At 52.0% G+C, this 21,903-nt stretch overlaps 1 protein-coding gene across 1 annotated transcript in view; it reads right to left on the bottom strand.

Moving 5' to 3' along the window:
- eif2a (eukaryotic translation initiation factor 2A) overlaps positions 1-21,903 on the bottom strand; it is a 302,801-nt gene that overhangs the window by 41,452 nt on the left and 239,446 nt on the right. The window contains exons 7-14 of the mRNA XM_079246965.1: positions 12,559-12,632; positions 11,792-11,936; positions 11,607-11,723; positions 11,374-11,530; positions 11,211-11,295; positions 9,924-10,256; positions 9,557-9,670; positions 2,768-2,881 (exon numbers count right to left, since the gene is read on the bottom strand). Of these exons, the coding sequence (XP_079103091.1) occupies positions 2,768-2,881; positions 9,557-9,670; positions 9,924-10,256; positions 11,211-11,295; positions 11,374-11,530; positions 11,607-11,723; positions 11,792-11,936; positions 12,559-12,632 (1,139 nt within the window). The remainder of the gene's footprint in view (positions 1-2,767; positions 2,882-9,556; positions 9,671-9,923; positions 10,257-11,210; positions 11,296-11,373; positions 11,531-11,606; positions 11,724-11,791; positions 11,937-12,558; positions 12,633-21,903) is intronic.

Below are 21,903 nucleotides of genomic sequence, written 5' to 3'. Positions count from 1 at the left end.
TACAAGACCAGGCCCCAGACCAGGTTCCAGACCAGGTCCCAGACCAGGACCAAGACCAGGTCCCAGAACAGGTCCCAGACCAAGTTCCCGACCAGGTCCAAGACCAGGTCCCAGACCAAGTCCAAGACCAGGTCACAGACCAAGTCCAAGACCAGGTCCCAGACCAGGTCCCAGACTAGGTCCCAGACCAGGTTCCAGACCAGGTCCAAGACCAGGTCCCAGACCAAGTCCAAGACCAGGTCACAGACCAAGTCCAAGACCAGGTCCCAGAACAAGTCCAAGACCAGGTCCCAGACCAGGTCCCAGACCACGGCTATGACCAGGTCCCAGACCAGGTCCCAGACTAGGTCTCACACCAAGTCCAAGACCAGGTCCCAGACCAAGTTCAAGACCAGGTCCAAGACCAGGTCCCAGACCAGGTCCCAGTCCAAGTCCAAGACCAAATCCAAGACCAGGTCCCAGACCAAGTCCAAGACCAGGTCACAGACCAAGTCCAAGACCAGGTCCCAGACTAGGTCCAAGACCAGGTCCCAGACCAAGTCCAAGACCAGGTCCCAGACCAAGTCCAAGACCAGGTCACAGACCAAGTCCAAGACCAGATCCCAGACTAGGTCCCAGACTAGGTCCCAGACCAAGTCAGAGACCAGGTCCCAGACCAGGTCCCAGACCAGGTCCCAGAACAAGTCCAAGACCACGTCCAAAACCAGGTCCCAGACCATGTCCCAGACCAGGTCCCAGACCAAGTCCCAGACCAGGTCCAAGACCAGGTCCCAGACCAGGTCCAAGACCAGATCCCATTCCACGTCCCAGACCAAGTCCCAGACCAGGTCCCAGACCAAGTCCCAGACCAGGTCCCAGACCAGGTCCCAGACAGCGGCTATGACCAGGTCCCAGACCAGGTCCCAGACTAGGTTCCAGACCAAGTCCCAGACCAGGTTCCAGACTAGGTCCAAGACCAAGTCCAAGACCAGGTCCCAGACCAGGTCCAAGACCAACTCCAAAGACCAGGTCCCAGACCAGGTCCCAGACCAAGTCAAAGACCAGGTCCCAGACCAAGTCCAAGACCAAGTCCCAGACCAGGTCCCAGACCAGGTCCCAGACCAGGTCCCAGACCAGGTCCCAGACCAAGTCCAAGACCAGGTCCCAGACCAAGTCCCAGATCAGGTCCCAGACCAAGTCCAAGACCACGTCCAAAACCAGGTCCCAGACCAAGTCCCAGACCAGGTCCCAGATCAAGTCCAAGACCAGGTCCCAGACCAAGTCCCAGACCAGGTCCAAGACCAGGTCCCAGACCAGGTCCCAGACCAGATCCCATTCCACGTCCCAGACCAAGTCCAAGACCAGGTCCCAGACCAGGTCCCAGACCAAGTCCCAGACCAAGTCCAAGACCAGGTCCCAGACCAAGTCCAAGACCAGGTCACAGACCACGGCTATGACCAGGTCCCAGACCAGGTCCCAGACCAAGTACAAGACCAGGCCCCAGACCAGGTTCCAGACCAGGTCCCAGACCAGGACCAAGACCAGGTCCCAGACCACGGCTATGACCAGGTCCCAGACCAGGTCCCAGACCAAGTACAAGACAAGGCCCCAGACCAGGTTCCAGACCAGGTCCCAGACCAGGACCAAGACCAGGTCCCAGAACAGGTCCCAGACCAAGTTCCCGACCAGGTCCAAGACCAGGTCCCAGACCAAGTCCAAGACCAGGTCACAGACCAAGTCCAAGACCAGGTCCCAGACCAGGTCCCAGACTAGGTCCCAGACCCTGTCCAGACCAGGTCCAAGACCAGGTCCCAGACCAAGTCCAAGACCAGGTCCCAGACCAAGTCCAAGACCAGGTCCCAGAACAAGTCCAAGACCAGGTCCAAGACCAGGTCCAAGACCAGGTCCCAGACCACGGCTATGACCAGGTCCCAGACCAGGTCCCAGACTAGGTTCCAGAGCAAGTCCAAGACCAAGTCCCAGACCAGGTCCCAGACAAGGTCTCACACCAAGTCCAAGACCAGGTCCCAGACCAGGTCCCAGACCAGGTTCCAGACCAGGTCCAAGACCAGGTTCCAGACCAAGTCCAAGACCAGGTCCCAGACCAAGTCCAAGACCAGGTCCCAGACCAAGTCCAAGACCAGGTCCAAGACCAGGTCCCAGACCAGGTCCCAGTCCAAGTCCAAGACCAAGTCCAAGACCAGGTCCCAGACCAAGTCCAAGACCAGGTCACAGACCAAGTCCAAGACCAGGTCCCAGACTAGGTCCAAGACCAGGTCCCAGACCAAGTCCAAGACCAGGTCCCAGACCAGGTCCAAGACCAGGTCATAGACCAAGTCCCCGACCAGGTCCCAGACCAGGTCCCAGACTAGATCCCAGACCAAGTCAGAGACCAGGTCCCAGACTAGGTCCCAGACCAGGTCCCAGAACAAGTCCAAGACCAGGTCCAAGACCAAGTCCAAGACTAGGTCCCAGACCAGGTCCAAGACCAGGTCCCAGACCAGGTCCCAGACCAAGTCCAAGACCAGATCCAAGACCAGGTCCCAGACCAGGTCCCAGACAACGGCTATGACCAGGTCCCAGACCAGGTCCCAGACCAAGTTCAAGACCAAGTCCAAGACCAGGTCCCAGACCAGGTCCCAGACCACGGCTATGACCAGGTCCAAGACCAGGTCCCAGCCTAGGTCCCAGACCAAGTCCAAGACCAAGTCCAAGACCAAGTCCCAGCCTAGGTGGCAGACCAAGTCCCCAGACCCTGTCCTGGACCTGCTGCCATCGGTCAGTTTACCTTCTTGAGGTTCTTGATCTTCTTGTCCATCTCTGGGTCCCCGCTGCTGACTTCTGATTGGCTGTTGCTGACGCCCACAGGTTGGGACGGCGGTTCAGGTGCAGGTTTGTTTTCCTGCAGGAGTAAACATCATCATCTTCATCATCAACACCAGTCACCACCACCAGAGTCATCATCTTCATCACCACCACATTCGTCATCTTCATCACCACCACAGTCATCATCTTCATCACCACCACATTCGTCATCTTCATCACCACCACCACAGTCATCATCTTCATCATCTTCATCACCACCAGAGTCATCATCTTCATCACCACCACAGTCATCATCTTCATCACCACCACATTCATCATCTTCATCACCACCAGAGTCATCATCTTCATCACCACCACATTCGTCATCTTCATCACCACCACAGTCATCATCTTCATCACCACCACCAGAGTCATCATCTTCATCACCACCACAGTCATCATCTTCATCATCACCACATTCATCATCTTCATCAGCACCACAGTCATCATCTTCATTACCACCACAGTCATCATCTTCATCATCACCACATTCATCATCTTCATCACCACCACAGTCATCATCTTCATCATCACCACATTCATCATCTTCATCACCACCACAGTCATCATCTTCATCACCACCACAGTCATCATCTTCATCATCACCACATTCATCATCTTCATCACCACCACAGTCATCATCTTCATCATCACCACATTCATCATCTTCATCATCACCACAGTCATCATCTTCATTACCACCACAGTCATCATCTTCATCATCACCACATTCATCATCTTCATCACCACCACAGTCATCATCTTCATCATCACCACATTCATCATCTTCATCACCACCACAGTCATCATCTTCATCATCACCACAGTCATCATCTTCATCATCACCACATTCATCATCTTCATCACCACCACAGTCATCATCTTCATCACCACCACAGTCATCATCTTCATCACCACCACCAGAGTCATCATCTTCATCACCACCACAGTCATCATCTTCATCATCACCACATTCATCATCTTCATCAGCACCACAGTCATCATCTTCATTACCACCACAGTCATCATCTTCATCATCACCACATTCATCATCTTCATCACCACCACATTCATCATCTTCATCATCACCACATTCATCATCTTCATCATCACCACAGTCATCATCTTCATCACCACCACAGTCATCATCTTCATCATCACCACATTCATCATCTTCATCACCACCACAGTCATCATCTTCATCACCACCACAGTCATCATCTTCATTACCACCACAGTCATCATCTTCATCACCACCACAGTCATCATCTTCATCACCACCACATTCATCATCTTCATCACCACCACAGTCATCATCTTCATCACCACCACAGTCATCATCTTCATCACCACCACAGTCATCATCTTCATCACCACCACAGTCATCATCTTCATCACCACCACAGTCATCTTCATCACCACCACAGTCATCATCTTCATCACCACCACAGTCATCTTCATCACCACCACAGTCATCATCTTCATCACCACCACAGTCATCATCTTCATCACCACCACAGTCATCATCTTCATCACCACCACAGTCATCATCTTCATCATCACCACCACAGTCATCATCTTCATCATCTTCATCACCACCAGAGTCATCATCTTCATCACCACCACAGTCATCATCTTCATTACCACCACAGTCATCATCTTCATCATCACCACATTCATCATCTTCATCACCACCACAGTCATCATCTTCATCACCACCACAGTCATCATCTTCATCACCACCACAGTCATCATCTTCATCATCACCACATTCATCATCTTCATCACCACCACAGTCATCATCTTCATCACCACCACAGTCATCATCTTCATCACCACCACAGTCATCATCTTCATCACCACCACAGTCATCATCTTCATCACCACCACAGTCATCATCTTCATCATCACCACAGTCATCATCTTCATCACCACCACAGTCATCATCTTCATCACCACCACAGTCATCATCTTCATCACCACCACAGTCATCATCTTCATCATCACCACAGTCATCATCTTCATCACCACCACAGTCATCATCTTCATCACCACCACAGTCATCATCTTCATCACCACCACAGTCATCATCTTCATCATCACCACAGTCATCATCTTCATCACCACCACAGTCATCATCTTCATCACCACCACAGTCATCATCTTCATCACCACCACAGTCATCATCTTCATCACCACCACAGTCATCATCTTCATCATCACCAGAGTCATCATCTTCATCATCACCACATTCATCATCTTCATCATCACCACAGTCATCATCTTCATCACCACCACAGTCGTCATCTTCATCATCACCACAGTCATCATCTTCATCATCACCACAGTCATCTTCATCACCACCACCACAGTCATCATCTTCATCATCACCACAGTCATCATCTTCATCACCACCACAGTCATCATCTTCATCACCACCACAGTCATCATCTTCATCACCACCACAGTCATCATCTTCATCACCACCACAGTCATCATCTTCATCATCACCAGAGTCATCATCTTCATCATCACCACATTCATCATCTTCATCACCACCACAGTCGTCATCTTCATCACCACCACAGTCATCATCTTCATCACCACCACAGTCATCATCTTCATCATCACCACAGTCATCATCTTCATCATCACCACAGTCATCATCTTCATCACCACCACATTCGTCATCTTCATCATCACCACAGTCATCATCTTCATCACCACCACAGTCATCATCTTCATCACCACCACAGTCATCATCTTCATCATCACCACAGTCATCATCTTCATCACCACCACAGTCATCATCTTCATCACCACCACAGTCATCATCTTCATCATCACCACAGTCATCATCTTCATCACCACCACAGTCATCATCTTCATCATCACCACAGTCATCATCTTCATCATCACCACAGTCATCATCTTCATCATCACCACAGTCATCATCTTCATCACCACCACAGTCATCATCTTCATCATCACCACAGTCATCATCTTCATCATCACCACAGTCATCATCTTCATCACCACCACAGTCATCATCTTCATCATCACCAGTCATCATCTTCATCATCACCACAGTCATCATCTTCATCATCACCACAGTCATCATCTTCATCATCACCACAGTCATCATCTTCATCACCACCACATTCATCATCATCATCATCACCACAGTCATCATCTTTATCACCACCACAGTCATCATCTTCATCATCACCACAGTCATCATCTTCATCACCACCACAGTCATCATCTTCATCACCACCACAGTCATCATCTTCATCATCACCACAGTCATCATCTTCATCACCACCACAGTCATCATCTTCATCATCACCACAGTCATCATCTTCATTACCACCACAGTCATCATCTTCATCATCACCACAGTCATCATCTTCATCATCACCACAGTCATCATCTTCATCATCACCACAGTCATCTTCATCATCACCACATTCATCATCTTCATCACCACCACATTCATCATCATCATCATCACCACAGTCATCATCTTCATCACCACCACAGTCATCATCATCATCACCACCACAGTCATCATCTTCATCATCACCACAGTCATCATCTTCATCACCACCACAGTCATCATCTTCATCACCACCACAGTCATCATCTTCATCACCACCACAGTCATCATCTTCATCATCACCACAGTCATCATCTTCATCATCACCACAGTCATCATCTTCATCATCACCACATTCATCATCTTCATCACCACCACAGTCATCTTCATCATCACCACAGTCATCATCTTCATCACCACCACAGTCATCATCTTCATCACCACCACAGTCATCATCTTCATCATCACCACAGTCATCATCTTCATCATCACCACAGTCATCATCTTCATCATCACCACAGTCATCATCTTCATCACCACAGTCATCATCTTCATCACCACAGTCATCATCTTCATCATCACCACATTCATCATCTTCATCACCACCACAGTCATCTTCATCATCACCACAGTCATCATCTTCATCACCACCACAGTCATCATCTTCATCATCACCACAGTCATCATCTTCATCATCACCACAGTCATCATCTTCATCATCACCACAGTCATCATCTTCATCACCACAGTCATCATCTTCATCACCACCACAGTCATCATCTTCATCATCACCACAGTCATCATCTTCATCACCACAGTCATCATCTTCATCACCACCACAGTCATCATCTTCATCACCACCACAGTCATTATCTTCATCATCACCAGTCATCATCTTCATCATAACCACAGTCATTATCTTCATCATCACCACAGTCATCATCTTCATCACCACCACAGTCATCATCTTCATCACCACCACAGTCATTATCTTCATCATCACCAGTCATCATCTTCATCATCACCACAGTCATTATCTTCATCATCACCACAGTCATTATCTTCATCATCACCACAGTCATCATCTTCATCACCACCACAGTCATCATCTTCATCACCACCACAGTCATCATCTTCATCACCACCAGTCATCATCTTCATCATCACCACAGTCATTATCTTCATCACCACCACAGTCATCATCTTCATCACCACCACAGTCATCATCTTCATCATCACCACAGTCATCATCTTCATCATCACCACAGTCATCATCTTCATCACCACCACAGTCATCATCTTCATCATCACCACAGTCATCATCTTCATCATCACCACAGTCATCATCTTCATCACCACCACAGTCATCATCTTCATCATCACCACAGTCATCATCTTCATCACCACCACAGTCATCATCTTCATCACCACCACATTCATCATCTTCATCACCACCACAGTCATCATCTTCATCATCACCACAGTCATCATCTTCATCACCACCACAGTCATCATCTTCATCACCACCACAGTCATCATCTTCATCATCACCACAGTCATCATCTTCATCACCACCACAGTCATCATCTTCATCACCACCACAGTCATCATCTTCATCATCACCACAGTCATCATCTTCATCACCACCACATTCATCATCTTCATCACCACCACATTCATCATCTTCATCACCACCACAGTCATCATCTTCATCATCACCACAGTCATCATCTTCATCATCACCACAGTCATCATCTTCATCACCACAGTCATCATCTTCATCACCACAGTCATCATCTTCATCATCACCACATTCATCATCTTCATCACCACCACAGTCATCATCTTCATCATCACCACAGTCATCATCTTCATCACCACCACAGTCATCATCTTCATCATCACCACAGTCATCATCTTCATCATCACCACAGTCATCATCTTCATCATCACCACAGTCATCATCTTCATCACCACAGTCATCATCTTCATCACCACCACAGTCATCATCTTCATCATCACCACAGTCATCATCTTCATCACCACAGTCATCATCTTCATCACCACCACAGTCATCATCTTCATCACCACCACAGTCATTATCTTCATCATCACCAGTCATCATCTTCATCATAACCACAGTCATTATCTTCATCATCACCACAGTCATCATCTTCATCACCACCACAGTCATCATCTTCATCACCACCACAGTCATTATCTTCATCATCACCAGTCATCATCTTCATCATCACCACAGTCATTATCTTCATCATCACCACAGTCATTATCTTCATCATCACCACAGTCATCATCTTCATCACCACCACAGTCATCATCTTCATCACCACCACAGTCATCATCTTCATCACCACCAGTCATCATCTTCATCATCACCACAGTCATTATCTTCATCACCACCACAGTCATCATCTTCATCACCACCACAGTCATCATCTTCATCATCACCACAGTCATCATCTTCATCACCACCACAGTCATCATCTTCATCACCACCACAGTCATCATCTTCATCATCACCACAGTCATCTTCATCATCACCACAGTCATCATCTTCATCACCACCACAGTCATCATCTTCATCACCACCACAGTCATCATCTTCATCATCACCACAGTCATCATCTTCATCACCACCACAGTCATCATCTTCATCATCACCACAGTCATCATCTTCATCACCACAGTCATCATCTTCATCATCACCACAGTCATCATCTTCATCATCACCACAGTCATCATCTTCATCACCACCACAGTCATCATCTTCATCACCACCACAGTCATCATCTTCATCACCACAGTCATCATCTTCATCACCACCACAGTCATCATCATCACCACCACAGTCATCATCTTCATCACCACCACAGTCATCATCTTCATCACCACCACAGTCATCATCTTCATCACCACCACAGTCATCATCTTCATCACCACCACAGTCATCATCTTCATCACCACCACAGTCATCATCTTCATCACCACCACAGTCATCATCTTCATCACCACCACAGTCATCATCTTCATGACCACCACAGTCATCATCTTCATCACCACCACAGTCATCATCTTCATCACCACCACAGTCATCATCTTCATCACCACCACAGTCATCATCTTCATCACCACCACAGTCATCATCTTCATCACCACCACAGTCATCATCTTCATCATCACCACAGTCATCATCTTCATCACCACAGTCATCATCTTCATCACCACCACAGTCATCATCTTCATCACCACCACAGTCATCTTCATCACCACCACAGTCATCATCATCATCACCACATTCATCATCTTCATCACCTGTCTGGCTGCTTTCTTTGCTTCCCGTTTCTTCTGGTTCTTCAGAGCAGACCTGGAGAGATTCTTGTCTCCAGAAAGTCCGGGACGCAGGTCCTGCGGCGGCTCGTCCTCGTGCTGCATGACAGACAGGAGGACAAACTCTCAGATCTGTTTGGAGGAAGGCATGAATCTTCATCAGGACTGCCGGGTAGCTTCTAGTCCAGCGGACAGACGCCTGGAAACACGTCCATGTTTCGCTCTGGATTACCTGCTGCTGCCTGAAAAAGGTGGGAATCACCATGGAAACCACAGTCTTCTTCAAAACACAAACCAGAAGGTGACCTGGAAGGTGGCTCAGAAACCACCTGGACCATTGCTGCTTCCTCACCAGTTTAGAGCTGGCCGTGGCTGGAAGATGCCTCAGTGCAGGTGGGCGGTACAGTTGTGTGGGCGGAGCATGTGTGCTCCCCAGGTCACTGGGCGCCACCTGGTATTTGACAGCCCTCTCTGGGAAGCTGCCGCTAGGGAAGGACTGCCATCGGATCTCCCAGAGCTCAGAGCCAGTCGCTACGTCCACTTTGTGTAAAACTGGACCAGTGTAGTGCCAGATCTTGAAGCCATTGCTGACCCGCAGCCGAGGAGAACAGGTTGCCGTGACGATGTGCTCGCCGTCAGGACTCCAGGCAAAATGGGTGGCATCTGGAGCCTGAGGTTTGGACACCTGAGGAGGAGTGATGAAGAGGATAAGATGGAAGACATCAAAGTATATTGTGGCCCATGTGTGGACAACACTTGTCTGAAGACGAAACGTGTCTTTACTCAGAGACGCAACATATCCTCACCACCGCCATCAGTGTGTCCACTGGTATCTGGCTGCAAGCATTACTAACAATGCTAACTATGCTGACAATGCTAACAGATCATAACACATGCTATGCTAACAATGCTAACAGATCACAACAGATGCTGACTATGCTAACAATGCTAACAGACCACAACAGATGATGACTATACTAACAATGCTAACAGAGCACAACAGATGATGACTATGCGAACAATATTAACGGATCATAACAGACGCTATGCTAACAATGCTAACAGATCATAACAGACGCTATGCTAACAATGCTAACAGATCATAACAGATGCTATGCTAACAATTCCAACAGATCACAACAGATGCTGACTATGCTAACAATGCTAACAGATCATAACAGATGCTGACTATGCTAACAATGCTAACAGATCACAACAGATGCTGACTATGCTAACAATACTAACAGATCATAACAGACGCTATGCTAACAACGTTAACAGATCATAACAGATGCTGACTATGCTAACAGATGCTTTTAAGAGCAAGTGAAGACTCAGCTATTAGCAGTATTTCAGGTGGTAACATATGCTAGCATTTAGTAACTAGTAGACAGTGGTAAGCGGGGCAACTGCTAGCAGGAGGAAACAGATGCTAACAGTGAGTACCATCTGTTAGCAGGCAGCGGACTGGAAGTGTGGCTGATGTTAGTAGGCGGTAACAGATTAAGTCATTTCAAGCCGTACGTAGCGTTTGGCGTCAGCTTCAGGTACACAGTGGCATTTCTTCAGTTTCTGTAAAGCTACTGGTTGTGCTCCAGCACCCTGCAGTGAAACCTGGTCCCACAGTCTTCTCTCCCACCTGTTTGTACTTCTTCACGTCCCACACCTCCATCTGTCCCCGCAGGTTCCCGAACCCGGCCAGGACCAGGATGTGTCCCTGAGGACTGCAACCACAACAAAGGCCTGGCTCGTTATACGCGCAGAGGTTAGGCGTCCTGATGCGTCTGCAGGTGAGGTCTCACCTATAGTAGGCTGCGTTTCGAGGCCCTGTCCCGAAGTCAAACACTGGGTCACACTTCAGGTTGAAGATTGTGGCTTTGGCCGGCATGAAGCCATACACCACGCAGAACTCTGTGGAGCTGGGGCTCCAGGCCACGTCATAGATTGGACCGTTCTTGGCTGGATCAGAACCAGAAACACATACTCAGAGTTGGTCTTGGTCCCAGCGTACCTGCGGCGTCTGCTCCACACATACCGAGCTGGACCAGCGCTGTCTCGCCGCTCACTGACAGGTAATGCAGCGTCTGCTCGCCATAGTACGACGCCCCGGTTTTGTCCACCTCCGTGCTCGCCGTCACCAAGACCGCCGAAGCTGATAAAGGAACGTGCCATAACTATCAGGCTCAGCGGACTACGTGGACTCTCATAACTAGTACTTACCTTTCTGGTTCCACTGCATGCTGACCCGGTCCGACTTGAAGAAACTCTTATTAGCAAGGGCGGAAGTTGGACCTCCAAAGACCGGGTACTGGTAGAGGCGGACAAAAGATGGCGCCCCCTTACTGCCCGGGACATAGACGCAAACCTAGAAGGGACAAGACGGACTAGTTGGACAGGGTGGACTGGTTGGACAGGTTGGACAGGGTGGACTGGGTGAACAGATTGGACAGGGAGGACAGGGTGGACTGGGTGAACAAGGGTGGACATGTTGAATAGGGTGGACAGGTTGGACTGGGTGGACTGGGTGAACAGGATGGACAGGGAGGACAGGGTGGACTGGGTGAACAAGGGTGGACATGTTGAATAGGGTGGACTGGGTGGACAGGTTGGACAGGGTGGACTGGGTGAACAGGATGGACAGGGAGGACAGGGTGGACTGGGTGAACAAGGGTGGACATGTTGAATAGGGTGGACAGGGTGGACAGGTTGGACTGGGTGAACAGGATGGACAGGGAGGACAGGGTGGACTGGGTGAACAGGATGGACAGGGAGGACAGGGTGGACTGGGTGAACAGGATGGACAGGGAGGACAGGGTGGACTGGGTGAACAGGATGGACAGGGAGGACAGGGTGGACTGGGTGGACTGGGTGAACAAGGGTGGACATGTTGAATAGGGTGGACAGGGTGGACAGGTTGGACAGGGTGGACTGGGTGAACAGGATGGACAGGTTGGACAGGGTGGACTGGGTGGACAGTCAGTCCTCACCTTGCTAGGCTGTCCTCCAGGAGACAAAGAAAAGTCTGAAACTTTCTGCATGTGCAGCTTATTGGCGATGGAGTCTGTGGAGAGGAAGAGGACATGAGACAACAGTGGACACTCTGATGTGTCTCAATCCCAGCTGGAGGTGGTCTCATGTGAACTCCCTTCCTGACCTGTAGACCCCTTCCTGGTCTGTAGACGCTTCCTGGTCTGTGGACCCTTTCTTGACTTGTAGACCCTACCTGGTCTGTAGACCCCTTCCTGATCCGTAGACTCATCCTAACCCGTAAAACCCTTCCTAACCTGTAGACCCGTCCTGTCCTGTAGACCCTTCCTGACCTGTAGACCACTTCCTGACCTGTAGACCCTTCCTGGTCTGTAGACCCTTTCCTGACCCGTACAACCCTTCCTGGTCTGTAGACTCCTTCCTGACCTGTAGACCCTTTCCGAACCTGTAGACCACTTCCTGACCTGTAGACCCCTTCGTGACCTGTAGACCCCTTCCTGGTCTGTAGAACCCTTCCTGACCTGTAAACCCTTCGTGACCTGTACACCTTTCCTGGTCCGTAGACCCCTTCCTGACCTGTAGACCACTTCCTGACCTGTAGACCCCTTCCTGACCTGTGGACCCCTTCCTGGTCTGTAGACCCCTTCCTGGTCTGTAGACCATTCCTGACCTGTAGACCACTTCCTGACCTGCAAACCCTTTCCTGAGCCGTAGACCCTTCCTGAGCCGTAGACCCCTTCCTGACCCGTAGACCCCTTCATGACCCGTAGACCCTTCCTGACCCGTAGACCCCTTCATGACCTGTACACCTTTCCTGACTGTAGACCCCTTCCTAACCCGTAGACCTTTCCGGACCTGTAGACCCTTCCTGACCCGTAGACCCCTTCATGACCTGTGGACCCCCAATTCCTGACCTGTAGACCCCTTCGTGACCTGTAGACCCCTCCTGACCCGTAGACCCTTCCTGGTCTGTATACCCCTTCCTGGTTTGTAGACCCTCACTGACCTGCAGACCCCTTCCTGGTCTGTAGACCCCTTCCTGACCTGTAGACCACTTCCTGACGTGTAGACCCTCTATTGACCTGTTGACCCTTTCCTGACCTGTAGACCCCTTCTTGACCTGTAGACCCTTTCCTGACCTGTAGACCCCTTCTTGACCTGTAGACCCTTCCTGACCCATAGACCCTTCCTGACCCGTAGACCCTTCCTGACCTGTAGACCTTTCCTGACCTGTGGACCCCTTACTGGTCTGTAGACCCCTTCCTGACCTGTAGACCCTCTATTGACCTGTTGACCCTTTCCTGACCTGTAGACCCTTCCTGACCCGTAGACCCTTCCTGACGTGTAGACCCTCTATTGACCTGTTGACCCTTTCCTGACCTGTAGACCCTTCCTGACCCGTAGACCTTTCCTGACCTGCAGACCCCTTCCTGGTCTGTAGACCCCTTCCTGACCTGCAGACCACTTCCTGACGTGTAGACCCTCTATTGACCTGTTGACCCTTTCCTGACCTGTAGACCCTTCCTGACCCGTAGACCTTTCCTGGTCCGTAGACCCCTTCCTGACCTGTAGACCCCTTCCTGACCTGTAGACCCTTCCTGTCCTGTCGACCGCTTCCTGACCTGTAGACCCTTCCTGGTCCGTAGACCCCTTCCTGGTCTGTAGACCCCTTCCTGAACTGTAGACCCCTTCCTGAACTGTAGACCCCTTCCTGAACTGTAGACCCTTCCTGTCCTGTAGACCCCTTCCTGACATGTAGACCCTTCCTGTCCTGTAGACCGCTTCCTGACCTGTAGACCCTTCCTGGTCCGTAGACCCCTTCCTGGTCTGTAGACCCCTTCCTGACCTGTAGACCCTTCCTGTCCTGTAGACCCCTTCCTGACCTGTAGACCCCTTCCTGACCTGTAGACCGCTTCCTGACCTGTAGACCTTTCCTGACCTGTAGACCCCTTCCTGACCTGTAGACGCTTCCTGACCTGTAGACCCCTTCCTGACCTGTAGACCCTTCCTGACCTGTAGACCGCTTCCTGACCTGTAGACCCCTTCCTGACCTGTAGACCCCTTCCTGTCCTGTAGACCTCTTCCTGACCTGTAGACCCTTCCTGGTCTGTAGACCCCTTCCTGACCTGTAGACCCTTCCTGCTCCGTAGACCCCTTCCTGGTCTGTAGAACCCTTCCTGACCTGTAGACCGCTTCCTGACCTGTAGACCTTTCCTGGTCTGTAGACCTCTTACTGACCTGTAGATCCCTTCCTGACCTGTAGACCCCTTCCTGACCTGTACACCCTTTCCTGACCTGTAGAACCCCTCCTTGTCTGCAGACCTGTTCCTGACCTGTAAACCCCTTCCTGATCTGTAGACCCTTCCTGGTCTGTAGACCCCTTCCTGATCTGTGGACCTTTCCCGGTATGTAGACCCTCCCTGACCTGTAGACCCCTTCCTGACCTGTGGACCCCTTCCTGACCTGTAGACCCTCCCTGTTCTGTAGACCCCTTCCTGACCTGTAGACCCTTCCTGACCCGTAGACCTTTCCTGACCTGTGGACCCCTTACTGGTCTGTAGACCCCTTCCTGACCTGCAGACCCTCTATTGACCTGTTGACCCTTTCCTGACCTGTAGACCACTTCTTGACCTGTAGACCCTTTCCTGACCCGTAGACCCCTTCCTGGTCTGTGGACCCCTTCCTGAACTGTAGACCCCTTCCTGACCCGTAGACCTTTCCTGACCTGTAGACCCCTTCCTGACCTGTAGACCCTTCCCGTCCTGTAGACCCCTTCCTGTCCTGTAGACCCCTTCCTGACCTGTAGACCCTTCCCGTCCTGTAGACCCCTTCCTGTCCTGTAGACCTCTTCCTGACCTGTAGACCCTTCCTGGTCTGTAGACCCCTTCCTGGTCTGTAGACCCCTTCCTGACCTGTAGACCCTTCCTGCTCCGTAGACCCCTTCCTGGTCTGTAGAACCCTTCCTGACCTGTAGACCGCTTCCTGACCTGTAGACCTTTCCTGGTCTGTAGACCTCTTACTGACCTGTAGACCCCTTCCTGACCTGTAGACCCCTTCCTGACCTGTAGACCCTCCCTGTTCTGTAGACCCCTTCCTGACCTGTAGACCTTTCCCGGTATGTAGACCTCTTACTGACCTGTAGACCCCTTCCTGACCTGTAGACCCCTTCCTGACCTGTAGACCCTCCCTGTTCTGTAGACCCCTTCCAGACCTGTGGACGCCTTTCTGATCTGTAGACCCTCCCTGGTCTGTAGACCCCTTCCTGACCTGTAGACCACTTCCTGACCTGTAGACCCCTTCCTGACCTGTGGTCCCCTTCCTGACCTGTAGACCCTCCCTGGTCTGTAGACCCCTTCCTGACCTGTAGACCACTTCCTGACCTGTAGACCCCTTCCTGACCTGTAAACCCCTTCCTGACCTTTAGACCCTTCCTGGTATGTAGACCCTCCCTGACCTGTAGACCCCTCCCTGACCTGTAGACCCTTCCTTTTATGTAGACCTTCCCTGACCTGTAGACCCCTTCGTGACCTGTGGACCCCTTCCAGACCTGTAGACCCCTTCCTGACCTGTAGACCCTTTCCTGACCTGTAGACCCTTCTTGACCTGTAGACCACTTCCTGACCTGTAGAACCCCTTCCTGATCTGTAGACCCTTCCTGGTCTGTAGACCCCTTCCAGACCTGTGGACGCCTTTCTGATCTGTGGACCTTTCCCGGTATGTAGACCCTCCCTGACCTGTAGACCCCTTCCTGACCTGTGGACCCCTTCCTGACCTGTAGACCCTCCCTGGTCTGTAGACCCCTTCCTGACCTGTAGACCACTTCCTGACCTGTAGACCCCTTCCTGACCTGTAAACCCCTTCCTGACCTGTAGACCCTTCCTGGTATGTAGACCCTCCCTGACCTGTAGACCCCTCCCTGACCTGTAGACCCTTCCTTTTATGTAGACCTTCCCTGACCTGTAGACCCCTTCCTGACCTGTGGACCCCTTCCAGACCTGTAGACCCCTTCCTGACCTGTGGAACCCTTCCTGATCTGTAGACCCCTTCCTGGTATGTAGACCCTCCCTGGTATGTAGACCCTCCCTGACCTGTGGACCCCTTCCAGACCTGTAGACCCCTTCCTCACCTGTAGACCATTCGTGACCTGTATACCCTTCCTTTTCTGTGGACCCCTTCCTGGTCTGTAGACCCTTTCCTGACCTGTAGACCCCTTCCTGACCTGTACACCACTTCTTGACGTGTGGACCCCTTCATGACCTGTAGACCCCTTCCTGGTCTGCAGACCCCTTCCTCACCTGTGGACCCCTTCCTGACCTGCAGACCACTTCCTGACGTGTAAACCCCTTCCTGACCTGTAGACCCCTTCCTGACCTGTGGACCCCTTCCTGACCTGCAGACCACTTCCTGACGTGTAGACCCCTTCCTGACCGGTAGACCCTTCCAGACCTATAGACCACTTCCTGACCTGTGGACCGCTTCCTGACCTGTAGACCCCTCCCTGACCTGTAGACCCTTCCTGGTCTGTAGACCCTTCCTGACCTGTAGACCCCTTACTGACCTGTGGACCCTTACTGGTACGTAGACCCTTCCTGGTCTGTATACCCCTTCCTGGTCTGTAGACCCCTTCCTGACCTGTAGACCCTTCGTGACCTGTAGACCCCTTTCCTGACTGTAGACCCCTTCATGACCTGTACACCTTTCCTGGTCCGTAGACCCCTTCTTGGTATGTAGACCTTCCCTGACCTGTAGACCCCTTCCTGACCTGTGGACCCCTTCCTGGTCTGCAGACCCCTTCCTGACCTGTAGACCATTCCTGACCTGTAGACCCCTTCCTGACCTGTAGACCACTTCCTGACCTGCAAACCCTTTCCTGAGCCGTAGAACCTTCCTGACCCGTAGACCATTCCTGACCTGTAGACCCTTCCTGGTCTGTAGACCCCTTCCTGACCCGTAGACCTTTCCGGACTTGTAGACCCTTCCTGACCCGTAGACCCCTTCATGACCTGTGGACCCCCAATTCCTGACCTGTAGACCCCTTCATGACCTGTAGACCCCTCCTGACCCGTAGACCCTTCCTGGTCTGTAGACCCCTTCCTGACCTGTAGACCTTTCCTGACCTGTAGACCCTTCCTGACCTGTAGACCCTCCCTGACCCGTAGACCCTTCCTGAGCCGTAGACCCTTCCTGACCTGTAGACCTTTCCTGACCTGTGGACCCCTTACTGGTCTGTAGACCCCTTCCTGACCTGTAGACCCTCTATTGACCTGTTGACCCTTTCCTGACCTGTAGACCCTTCCTGACCCGTAGACCTTTCCTGACCTGAAGACCCCTTCCTGGTCTGTAGACCCTTCCTGACCTGTAGACCTTTCCTGGTCCGTAGACCCCTTCCTGACCTGTAGACCCCTTCCTGACCTGTAGACCCTTCCTGTCCTGTAGACCGCTTCCTGACCTGTAGACCCTTCCTGGTCCGTAGACCCCTTCCTGGTCTGTAGACCCCTTCCTGAACTGTAGACCCCTTCCTGACCTGTAGACCTTTCCAGACCTGTAGACCGTTTCCTGACCTGTAGACCTTTCCTGATCCGTAGACCCCTTCCTGGTCTGTAGAACCCTTCCTGACCTGTACACTCTTCCAGTCCTGTAGACCGCTTCCTGACCTGTAGACCCTTCCTGGTCCATAGACCCCTTCCAGGTCTGTAGACCCCTTCCTGAACTGTAGACCATTCCTGACCTGTAGACCCCTTCCTGACCTGTAGACCACTTCCTGACCTGTAGACCATTCCTGACCTGTAGACCCTTCCTGGTCTGTAGACCCCTTCCTGGTCTGTAGACCCCTTCCTGAACTGTAGACCATTCCTGACCTGTAGACCCCTTCCTGACCTGTAGACCACTTCCTGACCTGTAGACCATTCCTGACCTGTAGACCCTTCCTGGTCTGTAGACCCCTTCCTGACCTGTAGACCTTTCCGGACGTGTAGACCCCTTCATGACCTGTGGACCCCCAATTCCTGACGTGTGGACCCCTTCCTGGTCTGTAGACCCCTTCCTGGTCTGTAGACCCTCACTGACCTGTAGATCCTTCCTGACCTGTTGACCCTTTCCTGACCTGTAGACCACTTCTTGACCTGTAGACCCTTTCCTGACCCGTAGACCCCTTCCTGGTCTGTAGACCCTTCCTGACCTGTAGACCTTTCCTGGTCCGTAGACCCCTTCCTGACCTGTAGACCCTTCCTGTCCTGTCGACCGCTTCCTGACCTGTAGACCCTTCCTGACCTGTAGACCACTTCTTGACCTGTAGACCCTTTCCTGACCTGTAGACCCCTTCCTGGTCCGTAGACCCCTTCCTGGTCTGTAGACCCTTTCCTGACCTGTAGACCCCTTCCTGGTCCGTAGACCCCTTCCTGGTCTGTAGACCCCTTCCTGGTCTGTAGACCCCTTCCTGAACTGTAGACCGCTTCCTGACCTGTAGACCTTTCCTGACCCGTAGACCTTTCCTGACCTGTAGACCGCTTCCTGACCTGTAGACCTTTCCTGGTCCGTAGACCCCTTCCTGACCCGTAGAACCCTTCCTGGTCTGTAGACCCTTCCTGACCTGTAGACCTTTCCTGGTCCGTAGACCCCTTCCTGACCTGTAGACCCTTCCTGTCCTGTCGACCGCTTCCTGACCTGTAGACCACTTCTTGACCTGTAGACCCTTTCCTGACCCGTAGACCCCTTCCTGGTCTGTAGACCCTTCCTGACCTGTAGACCCTTCCTGGTCCGTAGACCCCTTCCTGGTCTGTAGACCCCTTCCTGAACTGTAGACCGCTTCCTGACCTGTAGACCTTTCCTGACCTGTAGACCTTTCCTGACCTGTAGACCGCTTCCTGACCTGTAGACCTTTCCTGGTCCGTAGACCCCTTCCTGACCTGTAGACCCCTTCCTGACCTGTAGACCCTTCCTGTCCTGTAGACCGCTTCCTGGTCCGTAGACCCCTTCCTGGTCTGTAGACCCCTTCCTGACCTGTAGACCCTTCCTGTCCTGTAGAACCCTTCCTGACCTGTAGACCGCTTCCTGACCTGTAGACCCCTTCCTGACCCGTAGACCCCTTCCTGACCCGTAGACCCCTTCCTGACCTGTAGACCCTTCCTGTCCTGTAGACCGCTTCCTGACCTGTAGACCCTTCCTGGTCCGTAGACCCCTTCCTGGTCTGTAGAACCCTTCCTGACCTGTAGACCGCTTCCTGACCTGTAGACCTTTCCTGGTCTGTAGACCTCTTACTGACCTGTAGACCCCTTCCTGACCTGTAGACCCTTTCCTGACCTTTAGACCCTTCTTGACCTGTAGACCCCTTCCTGACCTGTAGAACCCCTCCTTGTCTGCAGACCTCTTCCTGACCTGTAAACCCCTTCCTGATCTGTAGACCCTTCCTGGTCCGTAGACCCCTTCCTGGTCTGTAGAACCCTTCCTGACCTGTAGACCGCTTCCTGACCTGTAGACCTTTCCTGGTCTGTAGACCCTTCTTGACCTGTAGACCCCTTCCTGACCTGTAGAACCCCTCCTTGTCTGCAGACCTCTTCCTGACCTGTAAACCCCTTCCTGATCTGTAGATCCTTCCTGGTCTGTAGACCCCTTCCTGACCTGTGGACGCCTTCCTGATCTGTGGACCTTTCCCGGTATGTAGACCCTCCCTGACCTGTAGACCCCTTCCTGACCTGTGGACCCCTTCCTGACCTGTAGACCCTCCCTGGTCTGTAGACCCCTTCCTGACCTGTGGACCCCTCCCTGACCTGTAGACCCTCCCTGGTCTGTAGACCCCTTCCTGACCTGTAGACCACTTCCTGACCTGTAGACCCTCCCTGGTCTGTAGACCCCTTCCTGACCTGTGGACCCCTTCCTGACCTGTAGACCCTTCCTGGTCTGTAGACCCCTTCCTGACCTGTAGACCACTTCCTGACGTGTAGACCCCTTCCTGACGTGTAGACCCCTTCCTGACGTGTAGACCCCTTCCTGGTCTGCATACCCCTCCCTGACCTGTAGACCCTTCCTGGTATGTAGACCCTCCCTGACCTGTAAACCCCTTCCTGACCTGTAGACCCTTCCTGGTATGTAGACCCTCCCTGACCTGTAGACCCCTTCCTGACCTGTGGACCCCTTTCAGACCTGTAGACCCCTTCCTGACCTGTGGAACCCTTCCTGATCTGTGGACCCCTTCCTGACCTGTAGACACTTCCTGGTATGTAGACCCTCCCTGACCTGTAGACCCCTTCCTGACCTGTGGACCCCTTTCAGACCTGTAGACCCCTTCCTGACCTGTAGACCCCTTCCTTTTCTGTGGACCCCTTCCTGGTCTGTAGACCACTTCCTGACCTGTAGACCCCTTCCTGACCTGTAGACCACTTCCTGACGTGTGGACCCCTTCATGACCTGTAGACCCCTTCCTGGTCTGCAGACCCCTTCCTGACCTGTAGACCCCTTCCTGACCTGTGGACCCCTTCCTGACCTGCAGACCACTTCCTGACGTGTAGACCCCTTCCTGACCGGTAGACCCTTCCAGACCTATAGACCGCTTCCTGACCTGTAGACCCCTTCCTGACCTGTAGACCCCTTCCTGACCTGTAGACCGCTTCCTGACCTGTAGACCGCTTCCTGACCCGTAGACCCCTTCCTGACCCGTAGACCCCTTCCTGACCTGTAGACCCTTCCTGTCCTGTAGACCGCTTCCTGACCTGTAGACCCTTCCTGGTCCGTAGACCCCTTCCTGGTCTGTAGAACCCTTCCTGACCTGTAGACCGCTTCCTGACCTGTAGACCTTTCCTGACCTGTAGACCCTTCCTGTCCTGTAGACCGCTTCCTGACCTGTAGACCGCTTCCTGACCCGTAGACCACTTCCTGACCTGTAGACCCTTCCTGTCCTATAGACCGCTTCCTGACCTGTAGACCCTTCCTGGTCCGTAGACCCCTTCCTGGTCTGTAGAACCCTTCCTGACCTGTAGACCGCTTCCTGACCTGTAGACCTTTCCTGGTCTGTAGACCTCTTACTGACCTGTAGACCCCTTCCTGACCTGTAGACCCTTTCCTGACCTGTAGACCCTTCTTGACCTGTAGACCCCTTCCTGACCTGTAGAACCCCTCATTGTCTGAAGACCTCTTCCTGACCTGTAAACCCCTTCCTGATCTGTAGACCCTTCCTGGTCTGTAGAACCCTTCCTGACCTGTAGACCGCTTCCTGACCTGTAGACCTTTCCTGGTCTGTAGACCTCTTACTGACCTGTAGACCCCTTCCTGACCTGTAGACCCTTCCTGACCTGTAGACCCCTTCCTGGTCTGTAGACCCCTTGCTGACCTGTAGACCACTTACTGACCTG

Source organism: Telmatherina bonti (assembly GCF_933228915.1).
Source record: "Telmatherina bonti genome assembly, chromosome: 9".
Lineage (NCBI taxonomy): Eukaryota > Metazoa > Chordata > Actinopteri > Atheriniformes > Telmatherinidae > Telmatherina > Telmatherina bonti.
This window is presented reverse-complemented; position numbering and strand designations above follow the sequence as displayed.